This window comes from Symphalangus syndactylus, chromosome 3 (assembly GCF_028878055.3).
Source record: "Symphalangus syndactylus isolate Jambi chromosome 3, NHGRI_mSymSyn1-v2.1_pri, whole genome shotgun sequence".
NCBI classification, from domain to species: Eukaryota; Metazoa; Chordata; class Mammalia; order Primates; family Hylobatidae; genus Symphalangus; species Symphalangus syndactylus.
The window spans coordinates 94,474,783-94,495,507 of record NC_072425.2 but is presented as its reverse complement, the minus strand read 5'-3'; the positions used below and the strand labels follow the sequence as shown (position 1 = coordinate 94,495,507).

The following is a 20,725-nucleotide window of genomic DNA, read 5'->3' as shown; positions in this document are numbered from 1 at the left end:
CACGGCACACTCAGACGAGAGGAGGTGAAACGCAGGCCCTTTGTTATTTCAAATGTAGGACAGGTGATTATTTTTAAAAAGGTGGGAAGGGGGCAGGATTCTTTTTTAAATGCCCAGCAGAAAACCAAGGGTGGAAATAATTTCTTAGGAGTAAATGATGTTTACTTTAAGCTGCTGCTCGTAATTCACCACGCTGACGTTCATAGATTACATCCACGATTAAGTCAGGTAATAATAGGACAGCCATGAAAAATGTAGAGATGTGTCAATAGGGTGGAAACTGGTTCCTTGGTGAAGAACAAGCCATGCAGAAAGCTGGATTTCTAACATTCTCAAATCTCTATTTTTATCCAAACAATCTAATTAATGGGGACTGTATTCATGTTATAACTCACTCAAAATTCCTAGGCTTGTGATGTTAAACTAAATTCAACATGTTTGCTCTTAGTTGATCTACTCTTGGGGGAAATCCCTTCCTGTTTTCAGACAAAAGTAAAAAGCACAAAAGCAAGACTAAATGAAACAACTAAACTAAAAGAAAAAAGAAATGTATTTAAAATAATTTTTTAAAAAACAGTATATTTTTGGACGTGAAATTTTTCTGAAAACACCTATGTTCTGACGATTGCAGTATGTGTGAATCAGAAATATATAGTATTAGTGTTGCTCAAAATAGACATAATATTAAAATACATTAAACTGACAGTGAACAAATAGTAGAAAATGACATCTACTCGAACAAAGTATTATTTGCAAAAGCAGCTGCACTTGTTGGATGCCTGTGTTGGTACTTTAAAAATAAGAGCATATGGGAGAAGGGACAGGTGAGTAAGAATATAAGCTATATTTGTGTCTTTTAATTTTTAATTGCCTTAATAAAGATGATGCATAGCAAACTATCATGGATTATTCTCTTAGGTGTGGATTCAATGTCTTAAAACTCCATACAAAGCCAATACATTTTGGAAAATTTCATGTGATAGTTTGCAATTTACTGTGTCAAAACTAGTCTTTCCTCTTCTATAAAGCAGAAAAGCAATACTATGTTCTAATACTGCTTAATTTTACTTCCAAGTATTTTGTTGTTCATGGAAAGAAAAAGTGACCATTTTAGAAGGAATACAGGAAGAGGATGATTTTTTTTAAAGGAGACCACAAATAAATCACCCCAAATGGCTTATTTTCACCTTCAACTTAGCTAGCCCCACAACTCAGTCCATCAGTTATTTTCTATGTACCATTACAGAACAGTAAACAATGTGTACATGAGAGATAGATGTATATCATGAATGAGATATATATATATGTATATGTATATATATATATATATTGCTTCCCTTATAGGACCTGAAACAGTAATCATTTGTTTTTTTTTTTTTTTTTTTTTTTTTTTTTTGAGACGGAGTCTCACTCTGTCACCCAGGCTGGAGTGCAGTGGCGCAATCTCGGCTCACTGCAAGCTCCGCCTCCCGGGTTCACGCCATTCTCCTGCCTCAGCGTCTCTGAGTCGCTGGGACTACAGGCGCCCGCCACCACGCCCAGCTAAATTTTTGTATTTTTTAGTAGAGACGGGGTTTCACCGTGGTCTCGAACTCCTGACCTCGTGATCCACCCGCCTCGGCCTCCCAAAGTGCTGGGATTACAAGTGTGAGCCACCGCGCCCGGCCTAAACATTTGTTAATTGCATGTGATGGAATGATACATCTTGAGAAAGATTATACCCTTATATTCTAAAAATATTCATAAGGGTGGTAAGTGAAAGAAAACAATTTTTTAAGTGGCAGGATACTCAAATTGAGTTAGAAGTAAAGAAAGAAGAATAATTGCAAAGCTTTATTATATTAACACAAAAATATCAAAGAGGATCTGCTAATAACCCCAGTGTGTACATGTTTTATGCTATTCCCTGAATTTTGAATTTTTTCTAAAAATAAAAATATATTATGTCCTATAAAATATATTCTCATATGTTACATAAAGGTAATTTTCAAATATGTTAATTTATAGAATATAAAAGGGATACAATCTGGGACTATGCTAGGATGAAGTGGATTATGCTCACTTATACATGGCTAATGAACAGGTAAAATGATAAATATTTGGCCTACTGAAGAGAAGATTCCTGCACTCACTAACATAGTACCATGGACATAGATTTTCCAATGTTTCAGAAATTTTGATATAATGTAGGGTGAATTTGGGATTAATTTTAAGTGAGTATCCTCCCCTATACAAGAATAGAGAAAATCATCATCTGTGCACTTAAAATTAAAATAGTAAATCTTGCTAAAGAAGCCAAGATTGGCTGGGTGCAGTGGCTCATGTCTATAATCCCAGCACTATGGGAGGCCGAGACGGGCGGATCACAAGGTCAGCAGATTGAGACCATCCTGGCTAACACAGTGAAACGCTGTCTCTACTAAAAATACAAAAACATTAGCCAGGCGTGGTGGCGGACGTCTGTAGTCCCAGCTACTCAGGAGGCTGAGGAAGGAAAATGGCGTGAACCCGGAAGGTGGAGCTTGCAGTGAGCCAGGATCACGCCACTGCACACTCCAGCCTGGGCAACTGAGCGAGACTCTGTCTCAAAAAACAGGTGGCAAGATCATGGAATTAATTCAAATTATGTATTAGCTTAATATTTTTGCATAATTATAGCCGGTATTCATAACCCTCCCCAGGAGTTGTATAAATGTAAACTGGTTGTTAGAGGAGGAATTGTAGCTGGATATATCAGCACTATATGGAAAAAATTGATGTCTATCTGAATTAATAATAATGGATGGTATAATAGTACCATCTTCATACATAAAGGGGAGTATTGTATTGTATGGAATTACTCTATGGAAATAAAAAACATTTGCGTGCAGTCCAGGGGTGATGAGACAAACTACAACCTGGGAGAAGATACTTTCAATAAACATAAATGACAAAGGACTGATATTATAATCATACATAGAATTTCTAAAAATCAAGAAAAAGAAAACAATAGAATGGGTAAAAGGTACAAAAAAAATCACAGAAAAGGAAACACAAATTCCTGTAAACATAAAATAATGATCCACTTCAATAGTAAATAGAAAATAGTAATTAGAAATACAGTGAGATGCTACTTAATTTCCCAAATGGACAATAGGTTAGAAATCTGACAATTACAACTTCGGTGAGGAAAGGTCCACTCTGATAGTGGTACATTTTATAGTAACTTGGAAAACAACTTGGCATCAGCTAAAGAATTTAAACAAGCACATTTGCTACAATCCAGCAATTCCCATCTAGATGTATAAACTAGAGAAACTCTACATATATGCCACGTGCACTAGAGGTGTACATGAATTTTTATTGCAGCATTGCAATAGAAAAACCTAGAAACAAACACTAGAGAATAGACAGATACGTATAGTCAACAGTGAACCAATTTACAGGAATAGAAATGGATACAAGTACAGGCAACAAAAAGAATACATTTGAAAAATAAACATTTTTGCAGAAATTTTATATAGCATAGGAAACTATATATAGTATAAGAAACCATATATAGTATATATACCATTTTATTGTACTCACAAATTTTAAAAAATGAAATATTGCTTAATGATACCTTGAAGAAAATCTGAAAAATTACTTTTTCTTTAAATCATGGAAATGATAAGCACAAAGTACAAAATAACTGTTCTATCTGTGGAAATATGAGTGGTATCACACAGATAGCAGATAACACAGTGTTATTAATACTTTACTGGTATTATGTAATTTTATTTAGAATAGTGTTTATCTTTTATAAAAATATATCTAATTTAATATCTCTCAAATGCTGTATGAAAAAATGCATGTGATGAAAAATATTAAATAAAACTAATATAGCTACTACTTATAAATGTAAACTTTGTACACTTTATAAAAATATTAGGGCCTGGGTGCAGTGGCTCAAGCCTGTAATCCCAGCACTTTGGGAGGCCGAGACAGGCAGATCACCTGAGGTCAGCAGTTGGAGACCAGCTTGGCCAACATGGCGAAATCCCCTCTCTAACTAAAAGTACAAAAAAAAAAAAAAAATTATCCGCGTGCGGTGGCAGGCACCTGTAATCCCAGCTACTCAGGAGGCTGAGGCAGGAGAATCGCTTAAACCTGGGAGACGGAGGTTGCAGTGAGCCAAGATTGCGCCACTGCACTCCAGTCTGGGCTACAGGAGCGAGACTCCATCTCAAAAAAGAAAAGAAAGAAAAAAAAATAGATGTTTGGATAATATTGAAATAGATGAGTCAAAATTGCTCTATACTATGAATATTCGTGTGTGTGTGTGTGTGTGTGTGTGTGTTTCACCTTGAACCCAAAAGTATGTATATAGCAGACTAGCATACATATCATGAAACATTGTTGAGGACAGTCTATTCCTTACATTCATCTTGTAGCCAGATAAACAGTTGAAATGATTCGTTTAAGATGACTTCAGACAAACATTCTGTGATGACAACACACTAACCACCACTGTGAGATGAACCCAAGTAATAAATAAAACCTCGGTGTGGTAGACCGATAAAAGGCCCTAAATTTATGTGTGCCCTTTTGCAATTGATCTTACTGCTCTTCTAATCAAGAGTTTATTTCCCCACCCTTTGATTTTTGGCTGGTCTGATAATTTGTTTGACCAATGGAATGTGGCAGAAGTATATAGAGTCCCTGAGCCTAGGCTTCAAGAAGCCTTGCAGATGCAGTCTTCAGCCTTGCAGATCTTGCAACTGCAATGTACAGAATTTGGCCTGGCCCACTAGAGGGTGAGAGGCTATGCGGACAGAAAACAGTGTGCTCCCTTGACAGCCAGAGACAAGTCTTTCCACATTTCCTTTTATCTCAGCTGATTATGTGGAATACTGCCGAATGAGTAGGCCCAGGTGAACGCAGCAGAGAAAACACCACAGAAATTGTGAGAAATAATAAATCTTCTTTTGTTTTAAGCCATTAAGTTTTGGCTTGGTCTGTCATGCAAAAACAGATAAATGCCAAGGAAGCCTGAATTTTACCAAATAAACAAACACATATATACATACCAAAGAAAAGAAAGGAAGAGAAAAAAAGCAAGACAGGAAAAGGAAGAACCCATGAAGCTTGCTAAGAACTGATGAATCTTCCTTATCTGATACATGTATGTTGACATATTAACTGGGTAAAAAGAGACATCTGAATATGCATCCCTTGCAATTTGAAGTCAATAAACATTTAATTCAGCATTCTATTTAGAGTTGAAATTACAACAATTTGCTCTTCTGAAGTTTGGCATGTAACAGCTACATAGCAGGAATTGTCAGTGCACATTTAATATTTATTAAGTCAATAAAAATTGAAGAGTCTTAAGGTTGCTGCTGTGAGTGTTGGTTTCTTCTGCACATAAAATGGCTGAGGTAGCAAATTGTTAACCTTGGGTTAATGCTTTTTCAAAAGAGCTGCCCAGAGGAGATAATAATGTGGAAAGGATAACTAATAAGAAGTAAGAAGGCATAGTAATTAGATTCCACAGTTGGAAGACAAGTAGGGTGTTTCCTAAAGGGTAAGATACGTACTAATTAATGTTGGTACTCCACATGATTTCAGTCAGAACTGTGAACTAGGAGGGTAAGAATCCCTCCAGGGATTCCCTTCTTAGATGCAGGTGGGATTTTCTGCACTCCAAACTCACTCCCTCTCCAAGATAGAAAGACCTTAAACTTCTCCTCTCCCGAGCTTAGCAGGGACTTCTGAACCATTGAGAAGGAAGCAACCCAAACCCACTCCTAGGTAACTCAAATTCATGTATTCTCTGACATTAACAGAAACTCCCAGAACATGTCTTCATGGTACATCTCTGGCACCCACTGCCAGCAAGAGAAGGACAAGGAAGTGCCTCTCTGAGTTTTAGGTCTGTTCTACCGTCTTAATTTTGCTTGCTTTGGCTTTATTCTTTGAAGTATTGGGGATGATGGTCTAAATATAACATTTTAAAAATAAAGCAGGGGTTGGGATGGAAATGATAGAAGTGATTTTAACAATGGCATTAAGATAAATATCCCCATATTACTGGATGAGCCTGTTCAATGCCATTTTTATAAGGATTTTATTTTCAGATATGGAGTTTTATAAATTAATTAGATTTAATCCCAGCACTTTGGGTGGCCGAGATGGGTGGATCACGAGGTCAGGAATCGAGACCATCCTGGCTAACAGGGTGAAACCCCATCTCTATTAAAATACACAAAATTAGCCAGTCATGGTGGCAGGCACCTGTAGTCCCAGCTACTCGGGAGGCTGAGGCAGGAGAATGGCGTGAACCCAGGAGGTGGAGCTTGCAGTGAGCCGAGATCACACCACTGCGCTCCAGCCTGGACAACACAGCAAGACTCTGTCTCAAAAAAAAAAAAAAAAAAAAAAAGAAATACAGAGATTAATTAGATTCATTATTTTTACTCATATTTAGTTTAATTTTTGCTCATAAATTGATGACATTTTAAATTTATGCTTTGGGTGTTTCTAATGTGTGGTTTTCTATTACTGTAGTGAAAACATTTCATTTAAAATAAATATATTTACTTTTTTTAAATGAAATACCTTAAATTTAAACGTGGGGAAGAGTCAAAGTGGCCTACATATATATCACGTATTTTTTTTTGGTAGAAGTAAAGTTTTTTGCAAGCAGTTCTTAAATATGAGTCCAATGAACAAAGATAATCTTTCATATGACTCAGTTAGAAGCAAAGTTATCTGCTGTGTCTTAGAGCCATCATTTTATTTATCCTAAAATACAGTCAACAACTAAACTCCTACCCCTGTTCATTTCTCACTAAGCTGGGTTGAGCAATCCACATTTGCCAAACAAGTTCTAAATAAAATATTTTATTGTATGTTACATGGTCACTGCAATCATGATTAATTTGTGATATATGAAATCATAAAATACAAAAAATCCTGAGACCCTTCCATATGATAGTGTATTTGAATTATAGAAAAATACTATAAATTCATGTTCCAAAGACATTTTTAATACTCAGAGAAACTAACTGGGAAAAGGAGAACTTATACTAATGTGTTCCTTACTAAGAATCATCACATGTGCCCTAGAGCCTGTGCTTTTATTATATTCTCAGTAGTAATTATAGGAGTGGTAATGTTAGTTGTACTGAAGCTTTTGGCGGAGTAGGCACAACATACTGCACATTTACAGACACTATTATAAGTACTTTTTGTATGTATAATCTTATTTAAATGACACGTCCACCCGCCAAAGTAGGTACTACTATTGTTATTCTCATTATGCAGAAGAGAAATGAAAGCAGACAGAGGTACTCAAAAAGTCTGGTTGGAATGACTGATAACAAAATTAAGATAACTATAAGCTTCAAAGGAAGTATTACATTGTTAGCAATAAGTACACTCTACCCTTGAACAACTCGGGGGTTAGTGGGGCCAACCCTCCTGTGCAGTCAAAAATTCGCCTATAACTTTCGCCTCCCCAGAAAATGTAGCTATTAATCACCTACTGTTGACCAGAAACCATAGTGGTAACACGAACAGATGATTAACACATATTCTGTATGTTGTATGTATGATACACTGTATTCTTATGGTAACATAAAGCTAAACAATAGAAAATGTTAAGAAAAATAATAAGGAAGAAGTAGGTCATCATAAAGGTCTCCTTTTCTCATCTGAACATGTTAAGCAGTCTGAGGAGGAGGAAGAGGTGGGTTTGGCCTTGCTATCTCAGGAGTGGCAGAGGTTGGAATAGGTGGAGGAGGTGGATGAGGTGGAAGGGGAGGCCAGAGAGACAGGCACACTTAGTGTAATATTTATGGAAAAAAAAATCCACATATAGATGGACCTGTGCATTCAAACCCATGTTGTTTAAGGGTCAACTGGATACAAAAGCTATAATAACTGCCAGGATATGGTCAATTCTTAAGGCAGGCAGTTCTGAGATTAATAAAGAATATGTATGCATGCCCTCATGCCCACACCTGAGAACACATGCAGATAAAATCAGGTTATGATCCTCATGAAAATAAGAAGAAAAAACCAGATAAATTATAAATAAAGCAGAAATAAGCAGGCAAAATAATTCCCATGCCTTCTTCACCTTAGTGATGCCAGACGGCTATAGCTAGAATATTGGCATTTTTACAGAATCATGGTTTCTGGAAATCATTTGTTACTAAGTGATGCCTTATATGAATAGGAGCCATAGGACACTGTTAACACAGCTTAGAAGCAGCTTCTGTCCACAGTGGGCTGCTCACTGTCACTGTCATCAGCACGATGGTGTCTCTGACTGAAGCTGTGACAACTCTAGGGTCATGCAGCCATCTCTCTCAAATATTTCCTCTCAGTACCTATCAACAAAACTCTGAACATGTAAACTTAGTTAAAAAAAAAAAAAAAAAAGGTCTTTGGGAGGCCAAGGCGGGCGGATCATGAGGTCAGGAGATTGAGACCATCCTGGCTAAATGGTGAAACCCCATCTCTACTAAAAATACAAAAAAATTAGTCAGGTGTGGTGGCGGGCACCTGTAGTCCCAGCTACTCAGGAAGCTGAGGTAGGAGAATGGCGTGAACCTGGGAGGCAGAGCTTGCAGTGAGCCGAGATCGCGCCACTGCACTCCAGCCTGGGCAACAGAACAAGACTCTGTCTCAAAAAAAAAAAAAAAGAAAGAAAGAAAAAAAAAAGGTTTTGAGATTTAGATTAAAGGGCATCTATGCTCATTAAAGAATACATTCATCACCAAATTGAAGAGAGAGAGAGAGAAAGAATAAAACCATTTAGGTAACAACAGATCAACATAACCACTAATGAAGTTTGGTTATATCTTCTTACAATCTATTTTCTCTGCATCGAACAGTTTATGCAAAACAGATGAATAACTTTGCCAGAAAGAGGATAACTACAAATTTATAGGCACACATCTCCCAAATAATGTAGGAAGACTATTACCATGCAGACTTACTGAGTTTGACTTATATAATAAAATAATAACAGAAAACCTCCAGCCAGCCTGCTAGATAGAGAAGAGTCATAGGGTTGCAAGCTGATGCTACCAATATATACAACATTGACTTATATTATAGGAGAAAGGGGATTTATTGCTTCACTGACATTGATTCTAGTGATAGCTTCAAAGAAAAATGAAGAGAATATAGTGTCCTTGTAGTATAATCACTCCTAGTCAGTCAGCCCTAATTCATATTGACTGGAGTCACTGAGGCCATTTATTAGGTTTCTATACTCATTGTTTGAAGAACAGTTTTAATAAAATAACAGTTTTATTAAAACTCTGATAAATGGCAAAGATTTACATAAAGTTTTAAGAGATACAAATATGAAGAAAACACAGATTTGAAATTCATAATTAATAATATAAGAATTGGTAACTGGTTGTAATTTTTACAATATTTAGCTTTAAAAAGAAGTGGAAAGAAAAGGCTACTTTCCAGATTAAAAAAAGGTTGCTAGCAAAATATTTATCCAGTCTTACGCTGCCATCTCACTTGACCTCTCAACAGAGAAGACTTGCTCAAGTTTAATCATTAATGGCTTAGTTTTAATAATAATAATAGTAACACTCTAATAATGGTAATATGAACAATGATAACTGTAATTTATCAATTTCTTCCTGTGTTCTCTCCTTTGTGGCACTTCATTTTTCCACCAAACCATGTGAACTAAATACTGTTTTAACATTTTAAGGAAAAATTCCAGTGGCAGATCACAGGCAACATCTACTCTTGAAGAACTGGCCATGCCATGTGCCCAGATGGACAGAAGTAGTTTATGGAAAGAGTAGCTAAGCACCCTGAAAGATTTTTTTCCATGGGGTCCTCTTTTCCTTGAATCATAAACCAAAGACAATCCGGAGGTAAATTATTCAAACCACATGTCTTTTCAAAACTCTTTTGCAGTTAAATTGATAAGACATTTTATTATAGCTCTTTACATTTTCCAAGCTACTTTTGCTATATTTTGCTACAACCCTTGAGGTAGATGAGTATAGTTATCATTACATGGATGAAAATGTACCTTGATCATTAAGAGTTATAGTGTCAGACTTCCTGAGTTTGTTCCCTGACTTATTCACTTAATAGTTATGTGCATTTAGACAAGTTGTGTACACCCCTCAATATTCTCATTATGAAGATAATGGAAGCAACTACATCATAGGTTTGGTATGAATACTGAATGGAATAATACTAGTAAGGCATTTAGAACGTAGTAAGAGCTCAACGCAGGTTAGCTCTTATAAAACCTATTTTACAGTTGAATAACCTGAGGCACAGAGTCCAAAGTCACAGATACAGTGTCAGGACCAAGAATTCATAGCTCTGACTTTTCCTTCAACATTGTTGTTCTTCCCCACTTCTCATTCTAGCTATCTCCAAACTTGACTTGGGGATCTCAAGGCAGGCCAAGCAGCCAAATAATTATTTCAAATGATCCTTAAGTTCATATAAAATAACAATAATAACAGTGCCTAACTTTTGTGGAGCACTTACTATGTGTTAATCACTGTGCTAAATTCCTTACACATATTCTCTTATTTAATCCTCAAAATCCCATTTAGATGGATGCTATACTTCCTCCTTTTACAGATGAGGAAAGCAAGACCAAGAATAGTTAAGTGGTGAAGTAATTGCCAAAGAACACACAGCTACTTAGTTCTTAAGCCAAGAATCAAATTCAGGCAATATGGCTTCAAAGTTCAAGTCTTTACCATTCACTTTCATCTATTAACTAAATAAGTAAACTGACATCATCTTATCACTAGAGTTCATCATGCTTAAAAGCTGGACATACTACATTGCCCTCCACCATCTCATCATCAAAGAATATCAAATGCAATATGTTTTTGTAAGCAAACATTCCCACGTATTTACAACATTGGCTAATTTAAGGAACCTATGTTCTCTATTTGCTTCTGGAGTGTGTAAGATAAACTATCACCATAAATCTAAGAGTACTCTCATTAAATGAAATTATTGTCTTTCATGCCTTAAATTAGAACGTGCCCCTCATCTAAGGTTTAAGTGCCATTTTCTTTGATTTTATGATTTTTTTCAGCACGTATATTTCTGAATTTTATTAAATATGTATAACTTATGATTCTTTATTTTGCTTTTAGGTTATAATTTGAAGAAACAAAATAAACATACACATTAAATCAACTGTAATGCAGGATATATTAAATTAGATGATATCCAAGATCCTGATACTAAGATAGTATGCTTCACGGTCTAAATTCACATTATATATGTAATGAGTATATGTACCGCTATGGTTTAGAAGTTAAGAAGTTTTAAAGGTATCAAAGAATATTAATAAAGAATCTTCTGCTTCTTACCACAAAATTCACCTTTCCTTCCCACAAGCAACATGTTAGGTTTTATCTTCCTAGATGTATTTACATACATACAATAAAATATATTTATATATTTATATGCCTGTATCTCCCTCTCCCTGTTTTTATACTTATGTGCACTGTATGGCAGGATACTTCACATGGGATCCTGTATCATGTTTTATTGTTAAGATTGCCCCTTATTGGTACTAAAGGGTTTCCTGTTTTATTATTATAGATGCATGTTTTACTACTTTATTAATGAATAATAATTTTAAATAGTCCTGTATTCATGGCCATTAAGTTGTTCCTAATCTTATGTCATGACAAATAATGCTGCAATGAATAATATTGCATATACACCAATTCGCATATGTGTGAGAGTATCATTTCAGTAGCACAGATTCCTGGAAGTGAAATGCTGGGTTAACGGTTATGTGTATTTGCAATTTTGATAGATATCACCAAATTACCTCCAAAGGAGTTGTTTCAATTTATAATCAATTAAATAATGAAAGTGTATATATTGGGTTTTTCACTGATGCTAAGAGCGGGGGATATTAGTATTTATGTTTAATGCTTAAATGAAGTTACACATTGCACATTCTGGTGATGTTGGCCGGTGTCTTGGCACCAAAGTTAAACAATATAACCCTTAATTAGAAACATAATACACTCTATTAATGCACTAGTGATGAGAAAATAAATGTCTTTAACAGCTGCCTAGATTCTAAACAATAAATACATACCCAAAAGTTCAATGCAGTTCTTAGAAGATAAGAATTAACCATCACAAAAGATCGTATTTTTCAGTGTAGAAAAAATCTCATTGACTTCTGTGACTTTATTTCCATAGAATGATTACTTTTTATAGGTAACTGACAAGGAAACTTGATCGCAATTTTCACTTTAAAAGCTTTTAAAAAATCTCAAATGGCAGAGTCTCTGCCAAAACTTTTTGTAAAATCAATTTTTCCACTCCTTGAGAACCTACTACATGGTCTGATTTCTTTATGAAGGTTGTGTAATGTAATGTGTCCAACAACTCTATGAGGTTAATGATATCAATCCAACTTTAGGGGCCAAAAAACTGTGGCTCAGCAATATTAACTAGCTCAGATGACACAACTAACAAGTACTGGTAAGTAAAAAAAAAAAAGATCAAGATTTCCCACAAGTATTGGTCAGAAATGAAGTAGAGAAAACATCATTGAATGAATAAATTAAATGTGCAATAGGTATACGCCGTCCTGTGGCTACCTAAAACACATGTCTTACCTCAAAAGCAGATGACAAGGAAGGGACAAGAGGCTTCAGGTGACCAAATCTGTACAGCATTAAGAACATCAAGCAACGGAGAGTTTCCATAATAGCTGCCTTGGGCCTGAAATAAAATGTAATTAACATGCATTAGCTTTAAATATGCTCTTTATATGTTCATGTTATAATTAATATAAAGATAAACTTTACATTCTCAAGGAATACCTAGTATTTTAATATATTTGAAAAGCATGTCCCCTGAAGCTATTTGAAAATAGTGATTAAACTAAGAAAGAACACTCATCTTTTTAGGGAATATCTGTTCTTTATCAACATATTGCTTAGTTTGAGCATTGATAAGTTATAAAGTTTATTTTCAGCTAATAAATAAAATATTAGGCAACTAAATTTCTAGAGTTTAAAGTAAGTGAGACTCTTTTCAGTGATTTAATGTCTTCATACTTCATTCATTTAAAAAATGAGTAGTTAGGAGAACTGATATAGTTTTCTCTAAAATAATAAAAAGTCAAATACCAAAATTTTATATTTATTTTTAAAACTACACTAGTTACATAATATACTGGTATTTTACCACTCTGTGGAAAATTCTTGAATTGAGTAAAAGTAAAAACAATGTAAGAATTTCACTTCTTGCCTTTGATCCAGAAGAAATCCAATGGAAGTCAAGGTCAGGATAATGAAGCAAACCCTCAGAAGGAGAGTAACTTGCGACAGTGCCTGTCAAACAAACACGGAGATCAATGGAGCCATTAGAAGAATTGTTAAAAGGTACAAGAACAGTTAAAGCTGACAAAACAGCCCAAATTTTATGTCTTATTATACCACTTGTCATTGACACTTTACAGAAAAGTTTGACTACACAGAAAACATTTTGGTTTTCTTAATGTCGTTCAGTTCCTTGCTGGACACTTGGAGAAGTAATTAGACAATTCCATAATGATATTTTGCTTAAAGTGTTCATCATCATTTAAAATTATACTTTAAAGTTTTGACTTTTATAATTTTTTCAAGCATGTGAGTCCCCACATATGGATAAATTACTCACATTTTAATGAATATTGCATTCTAATAGCCATTTTTAGTGTAACAAAATCTTTGTGGTTTCAAATGCAAAGCTTTCTCTAACACAGAAAATATTTAAAGGAGACTGTGTTTATGAGTGAAAGCATACATATAAAGGACATTACACATATACACTCATATTTGATTCAATCTACATGCTCATATGTACATGTCAAAAGCTATCTTTTCAACACTTAACATTAAGCATTAGTGTGCTCTTCATGTTAATATGGCAGAGTTTTGTAAACTAAATTAAAACTTACTTATACATTGGACTTTGAGCCATGGGAAAGAATGAGTACTGTCTTTCCAGGTATCTTAAGGGTAAAAGCTTATTCTAAGACAGTCTGTCCATTGAGATTATTAGATTTCTGACTTGCAAATATGCTTTGTGCTCCAGAAGAATTAGAGGAAAAGCAGATACTAGAATTCTAATTTAAGTATATGTACAGCAGTCTCTTTTTATACTTTAAAATTCTTTACATTATGTATAAAAACTAACTGTTTTGGAAAAATGAACCATTTACAGTTTGTTTTTGGACTGAGTCAAAGGACTTTCCTTTAAATGTCTGTCTCAATTTTAGTCTGGTCTTTGGTACTTTTCTTTAGGAAAAATGAATTAAAGGGTACAGTTGCATAAAGTGGGTTTTATCCTAATGTACTTGAAATAAATGATTAATTTTTTAAAAAATTACCTTTTGAATCATTGTAACAGAAAACATTTTTATCAGAATTATAAATATGCATTTAATTTACATATTAAAATTTAATAATGTTTATTGAACATCTACTATTTTACAGCTTCTGTGGCATGTGTTTCTTGTACTTTAATTTTGTTACATTCCCAATAACTTTGCAGAGTAGTTGTCATTATATCGGCTTTATTTAAAAAAAAACGCACACAATCTGGGAAACAAAGGATTATCTAACTTTTTCCATCATTACATGGAAAGCAAATAACACCTCTGAAACTCAAAACAGGTCTGCCTGATCACAAAGCATGATGATGGTGGAATACATATGAGCAATATATTTAAAGGGGCTAATGGCAGAAGTCTAAATTGAGATTACATAGCCAAAGTTTAGAGCCAGGTGAACACGACTTCAGATTAAAAGTGGATCAGTAAATTCAAAGTATTGAACACAGTTTCTGGATGAGTTCCCTACTCACTGGTGGAGCTTAAGTTCCATCTTTATGAAAATCCAGAGGTGAGATACAACAGATTGGCTAAAATAGTGCCTAAAACGTTATGCAAGCACTCCTTCATTGCCCCTTGAAATGAATACAAGGAATTTCACCTATTAGCTAATATCCTTACTTGCAACTAAACTGCATCTGTCCAAAGTTATAAACAGTAAACAAAAGCCACCAGTCAATTTTTGCTCACATGCAGTACCGTACCGTAGCTTCATACCTTCTTAAAAACCAGCCCCATCTCTCACGGCCAACTTCCTGGAATGGCAGCCAGAATTGTCAAGAGATTTTAAACCTCCAAAGCAATACTTTAGTGGAAGAGTATTGCTGAGTGGTCAAAAATCTGAATACGAAAGTATTAGAATGTTTAGGAATAGGGGCACAATGATAGGTATTAGATACAAGATGGGGGAGTCAGTGAAAGCCAGAATGTCTTAGACCAGAGCAGGAGAGGGCTATTAAGATTTTGGTATGTGGAGGTCAGCGATGTCCATTTAGGAAGAATGAGACCAAAAAAAGAAAAAAACCAGAAAAATATTTTCCTGGTGGTAGAAGTAACTAAGGTTTGTTTAGTTACTTTGTTTGATTAAAACGGCTTCTCTCACTATATTGCTTCACTGTGGGTTTTCGCGGGGAATAATTTACATAAAAGGGAGAAATGATTTATGTCAAAATCTGTAGTATGATTGCAAATGCTCTTTAAGAACACAGAATTTGTTATTCGAACCTATCACCCATGCAACCATGAGCAAATTATTTGACATTTTAAAGCCTCAGCTATGCATTTGGTACATTTGAAATAAAATACACGTTTGGCAAGGACTGTAATCTTATTAAATACTTAGAAGAGTGTTTGGCACAGAGTAAAAAAAGTCAACTGATGGTCATGGTTAGTATTATTGTTACTGTGTTCAGGAGCTTAGGCTAATCTTAATTAATTACAATAAGATAAACAACTGAGAAGCATAAATAGAAGGTCTATTAGCTCTTCCAGATGTCATAGGAAACTCAGAGATGGAATAAGTACATGTATTTACTTTCATTAGGAAATATATGATCCCTGGACAACAGAAATAACTCTCTCTACCAAACTGCATCCTGACTACTGGAATTAGAGTGGAAACAAACTTGATGCAGGAATCCACCACCTAGTCAACATCTCTAACTGGTAAATGGGCAACTGAAACTTGGCATGACTAAAACACTGCCTTTGAGCTCCTCCTCTACAACATATATTCCCTAGTTTTCATCATCTTAGAAAATGACACCTCCTAGCCTTCAGTTACTGAAGACAAAAACCTGTGGCTGGTCCTTAACTTTGTCTGTCACTGTCTACTTCTAATATATCAGAGATATACTTAAAATATATCCAGAATAAAAGCATGTGTTATAAACAGCACAATACCCTATTCCACCCCAAGATGATCTCCCCAACAATTGTTGAAATACTCCTCAACTGGTCTTCCTACTTCTAAAATTGCCTGTCCACCTACCACAGGCCCCAACCCACAGCATGCAGAGTGATCCTTTTAAGCTTAAGTGAGATCATGTCACACGTTCTAAACCCTCCAGGGGCTCACTCAGAATAAAGCTCAAAGTCATCACTCTAGCCCAAATATACCATACCCCACTATTAATCCCTAGTGTTCGCTCTTTAACTCATAATAAGCCATGTCAGAAATTTTCCTGTTTCTAGACATGACAAACATTTTCCCCACTCAAGTCTGTTTCACCTACTATTCCTTCTGCTTGAAATGACTTCCCCTAGTGATCATTAGGTTGCATTTCATTCAGGTCTCTATTCAAATACATGTTCTTGTCCCTCTGACATAAAATAGTACTTCTCCAAAAACCTCTATAACTATTTTCTGTTTTATTGCTCTTCATATGATTTACCACTTCTATACACTTATATGTTTGTTGGTGCATTCTTTGTTGTCTGTCTCCTCTTGCTAGGATGTAAACTCAATGAAACTTTTTATTTCTTCATTCACTGTCCTATCCCAAGTGCCTAGATTATAGAACTCAGTATGTTTATTGAAAGACTAATAAAATGAATATTTTATGTTTGTGTTTTAGTATTAATATATTAAATGTTAATTCTTATTACATTGCTAATGATATTTTGGGAAAACAATCTATTTCATTTTTTACAAATTCAAATTTTATTTTAGGTCCAGGAGATGTATTTGCAGGTTTGTTACATTAGTATATTGCCTGATGCTGAGGTTTGAGATAGGAATGATCCCATTACCCAGGCAGTGAGCATAGTACCCAACAATTAGTTTTTCAACTTTGCCCCCCCTTTATTCCTCTTAGTTCCCAGTGTCTATTGTTGTCATCTTTATGTCCAGGGTACCCAATGTTTAGCTTCCATTTATAAGAAAGAACTTGCAATATTTGGTTTTCTGCTCCTGCACTAATTCACCTAGAGTAATGGCCTCCAGTTGCATTCATGTTGCTGCAAAGGACCTGAATTCTTTTTCACGGCTGCATAGTAATCCATGGCATACGTGTAACACGTTTTCTTTATCCAATCCTCCGTTGGTGGGCACCTAGGTTGATTCCATGTCTTTGCTATTGTGAATAATGCTGCGATGGACATATGAGTGCATGTGTCTTTTAGAGTGATTTATTTTCTTTTGGATATATACCCAGTAATGGGACTGCTGTGTCAAATGTAGTTCTAAGTTCTTTGAGAAATCTCCAAACTGCTTTCCACAGTGGCTGAACTAATTTACATTCTCACCAACAGTGTGTAAGTGTTCCCTTTTCTTTTTAGACTCACCAGCATCTGTTTTTATTTTTTAATAGCCATTCTTACTGGTGTGAGACAGTATCTCACTGTGGTTTTCATTGGCATTTCTCTAATGATTAGTGATGTTGAGAATTTTTTCATGTTTGTTGGATACTTGTATGTCTACTTTTGAGAGGTGCCTGTTTATGTTCTTTGCCCACTTTTTAATGTGGCTATTTGGTTTTTGCTTGTTGATTTGGTTAAGTTCCTTATAGATTTTGCATTAGTCCTTTGTCAGATGGGTGGTTGGCAAATATTTTCTCCCATTCTGTAGATTGTCTGTTTACTCTGTTGATAGTTTCTTTTGCTGTGCAGAAGCTCTTTATTGTAACTAGGTCCCACCTGTCAATTTTTGTTTCTGTTGCAGTTGTTTTTGAGGACTTACTCATAAATTATTTCCCTAGGCCAATGTCCAGAATGATCTTCGACAAAGTTGACAAAAGCAATGGGGAAAGGATTCCTTATTCAATAAATGGTATAGGGATAGCTGGCTAGCCATATGCAGAAGAATGAAACCGGACCCCTACCTTTTACCATATATAAAAATTAACTCAAGATTAAAGATTTGCATGTAAGACCTCAAACTATAAAAACCCTAGAAGAAAACATTAATACAATTAATCAATAATTTAATATTAAATATTTAATAACAATTTTTTTTGGAAACAGGGTTTTATTTATTTTATTTGTTTTCCCATCACTCAGGCTTGCAGTGTAATGGCACCATCTAGGCTCACTGCCACGTCTCTTTCCAGTCTTAAGCTATTCTCCTGCCTCAACCGCCAGAGTAGCTGGGACTACAGGAACATGATACCGTGCACAGCTAATTTTTTTTTCTTCTTCTTGAGACAGAATTTCGTTCTTGCTGCCCAGGCTGGAGTGCAATGGCACCATCTCGGCTCACTGCAATCTCTGCCTCCTGGGTTCGAGCAATTCACCTGCCTCAACCTCCCGAGTAGCTGGGATTACAAGGCATCCACCACCATACATATCCGACTAAATTTTGTGTATTTTTAGTAAAGATGGGGTTTCACCATGTTGGCCAGGCTAGTCTCGAACTCCTGACCTCAGGTGATCTCCCTGCCTCTGCCTCCTAAAGTGCTGGGATTATAGGCTTGAGCACTGCACCCAGCCAACGGCTAATTTTTGTATTTTTTGTAGAGATGGGTTTTCACCACATTGTCCAGGCTGGTCTCAAACTCCTGGACTCAAGTCTGGCCTCTGCCTCCTACAGTGCTGGGATTATAGGCGTGAGCCACTGCACCCAGCCAACGGCTAATTTTTGTATTTTTTGTAGAGATGAGTTTTCACCACATTGTCCAGGCTGGTCTCAAACTCCTGGACTCAAGTTGGCCTCAGCCTCCCAATGTACTGGGATTTATAGGCATGAGCCACCACACCTCATCTAATACCAATATTTTATATTCCTCAAACTTTAAGATAAATTCAACTAAATTATTCAATGAATAGTTTAATATTAAATTAAGTATTTCTAAATGTTAAATATTTAAATATTAAGTATCTTAATATTTATTCCTTTAATTCCTTAAAAAACAGAATATCCCAAAAATGAGTTTAAAAGAAACTGAGAATATTGAAGAGGGAATTCAACATAGAACATATATGCTTAATTTAGGGTTCATTTTCCTATGGAACTTAAATTTTTCTATATAGCATCCTTTGATAGACTAGTAAGGGAGATAATCAGTTGAACGTCTCTAAATTCTACACATTCGGCTGGGTGTGGTGGTTCATGCATGTAATCCCAGCACTCTACGAGGCTGAGGTGGGCAGATCACTTGAGGTCAGGAGTTCTGGACCAGTCTGGCCAACACGGTGAAACCCCATCTCTACTAAAAATACAAAAATTAGCCGGGCATGGTGGCACACACTTGTAGTCCCAACTACTTGGGCAGCTGAGGCAGGAGTAAACTATTGTTTGAACCCGGGAAGCAGAGGCTGCAGTGAGCCGAGATCATGCCATTGCACTCCAGCCCGGGTGTCACAGCGAGACTCTGTCTCAAAAATAAATAAATAAATAAATAAATTCTACAAATTAATTCCATGAATATATATTGAGTATGTGCTGGGCACTGTGGTTAAATATGAGTTTGAGTAACCAAGAACAACAAAATCCATGCCCTTGAATTCATATCACCTTAGTCTTTGCCAATAAGACCACTGGCCAACTAGAGCAAAAGAAAAAATAATAGAATAGAATTTATAGGTTTTAGAGACTATAAATATTTTAGTCTCCTGTATTTTAAACAATATGTGAAATCACACATAGCTTATTAGTTTTTTATAACATGGAGGATTTTTTCATTCAATTTATTCCCATTTCAAATTATATACTGCTTGTTTTTCATATAAAATATCTCTGTCCTAAAGTGCTAAATTAAAATTATTCTAAATTAGTTCCATTTTAATTTGGATGTATGATCAGTTCACAGAAAGCATTTGGGAAAGCTCATAACCATAAATAGCTGCTTTATGAGGCAATAAGTTATTTTTCCTTTTTAAAAATTATCTGTCAAGTTTCACTACTGTGTGGTGGCTCATGCCAATAATCCCAGCACTTTGGGAAGCTGAGGTCGGCAATTCACTTGAGGCCAGGAGTTCGAGACCAGCCTGGCCAACGTGGCGAAACCCCATCTCTACTAAAAAAACAAAAATAATACAAAAATTATCCGGGCATGGTGGCGATACATGCCTCTAATTTCAGCTACTTGGGAGGTTGAGGCACAAGAACTGATTGAAACTGGGAGGAGGTGGTTTCAGTGAGCTGAGATGGCACCACAGCACTCCAGCCTGGGCAACAGAGTGATACTCTGTCTCAAAAAAAAAAAAAAAAATTATTTGGTAGCTCTTGTTTTCATAGGTTTCCCAGTGCAAGGATGATGATTTAGATTTGTAGCCCCAATTATGCCTGCAGAACCCTATCTACTCCAACTTTCTTTAAATAGATGGAAAAAAAATACTTAGGAAGAGGTATCATTAACAACACAAAAACAGCAGAATTACATGTTTGATGCC

General features: G+C 35.6%; 1 protein-coding gene across 1 annotated transcript in view; it reads right to left on the bottom strand.

Annotated features, from left to right (window-relative positions):
- Positions 1-20,725, bottom strand: part of AGMO (alkylglycerol monooxygenase) — a 347,698-nt gene that overhangs the window by 140,313 nt on the left and 186,660 nt on the right. Inside the window, exons 11-12 of the mRNA XM_055272539.1 lie at positions 13,270-13,352; positions 12,633-12,738 (exon numbers count right to left, since the gene is read on the bottom strand). Coding sequence (XP_055128514.1) covers positions 12,633-12,738; positions 13,270-13,352 — 189 coding nt within the window. The remainder of the gene's footprint in view (positions 1-12,632; positions 12,739-13,269; positions 13,353-20,725) is intronic.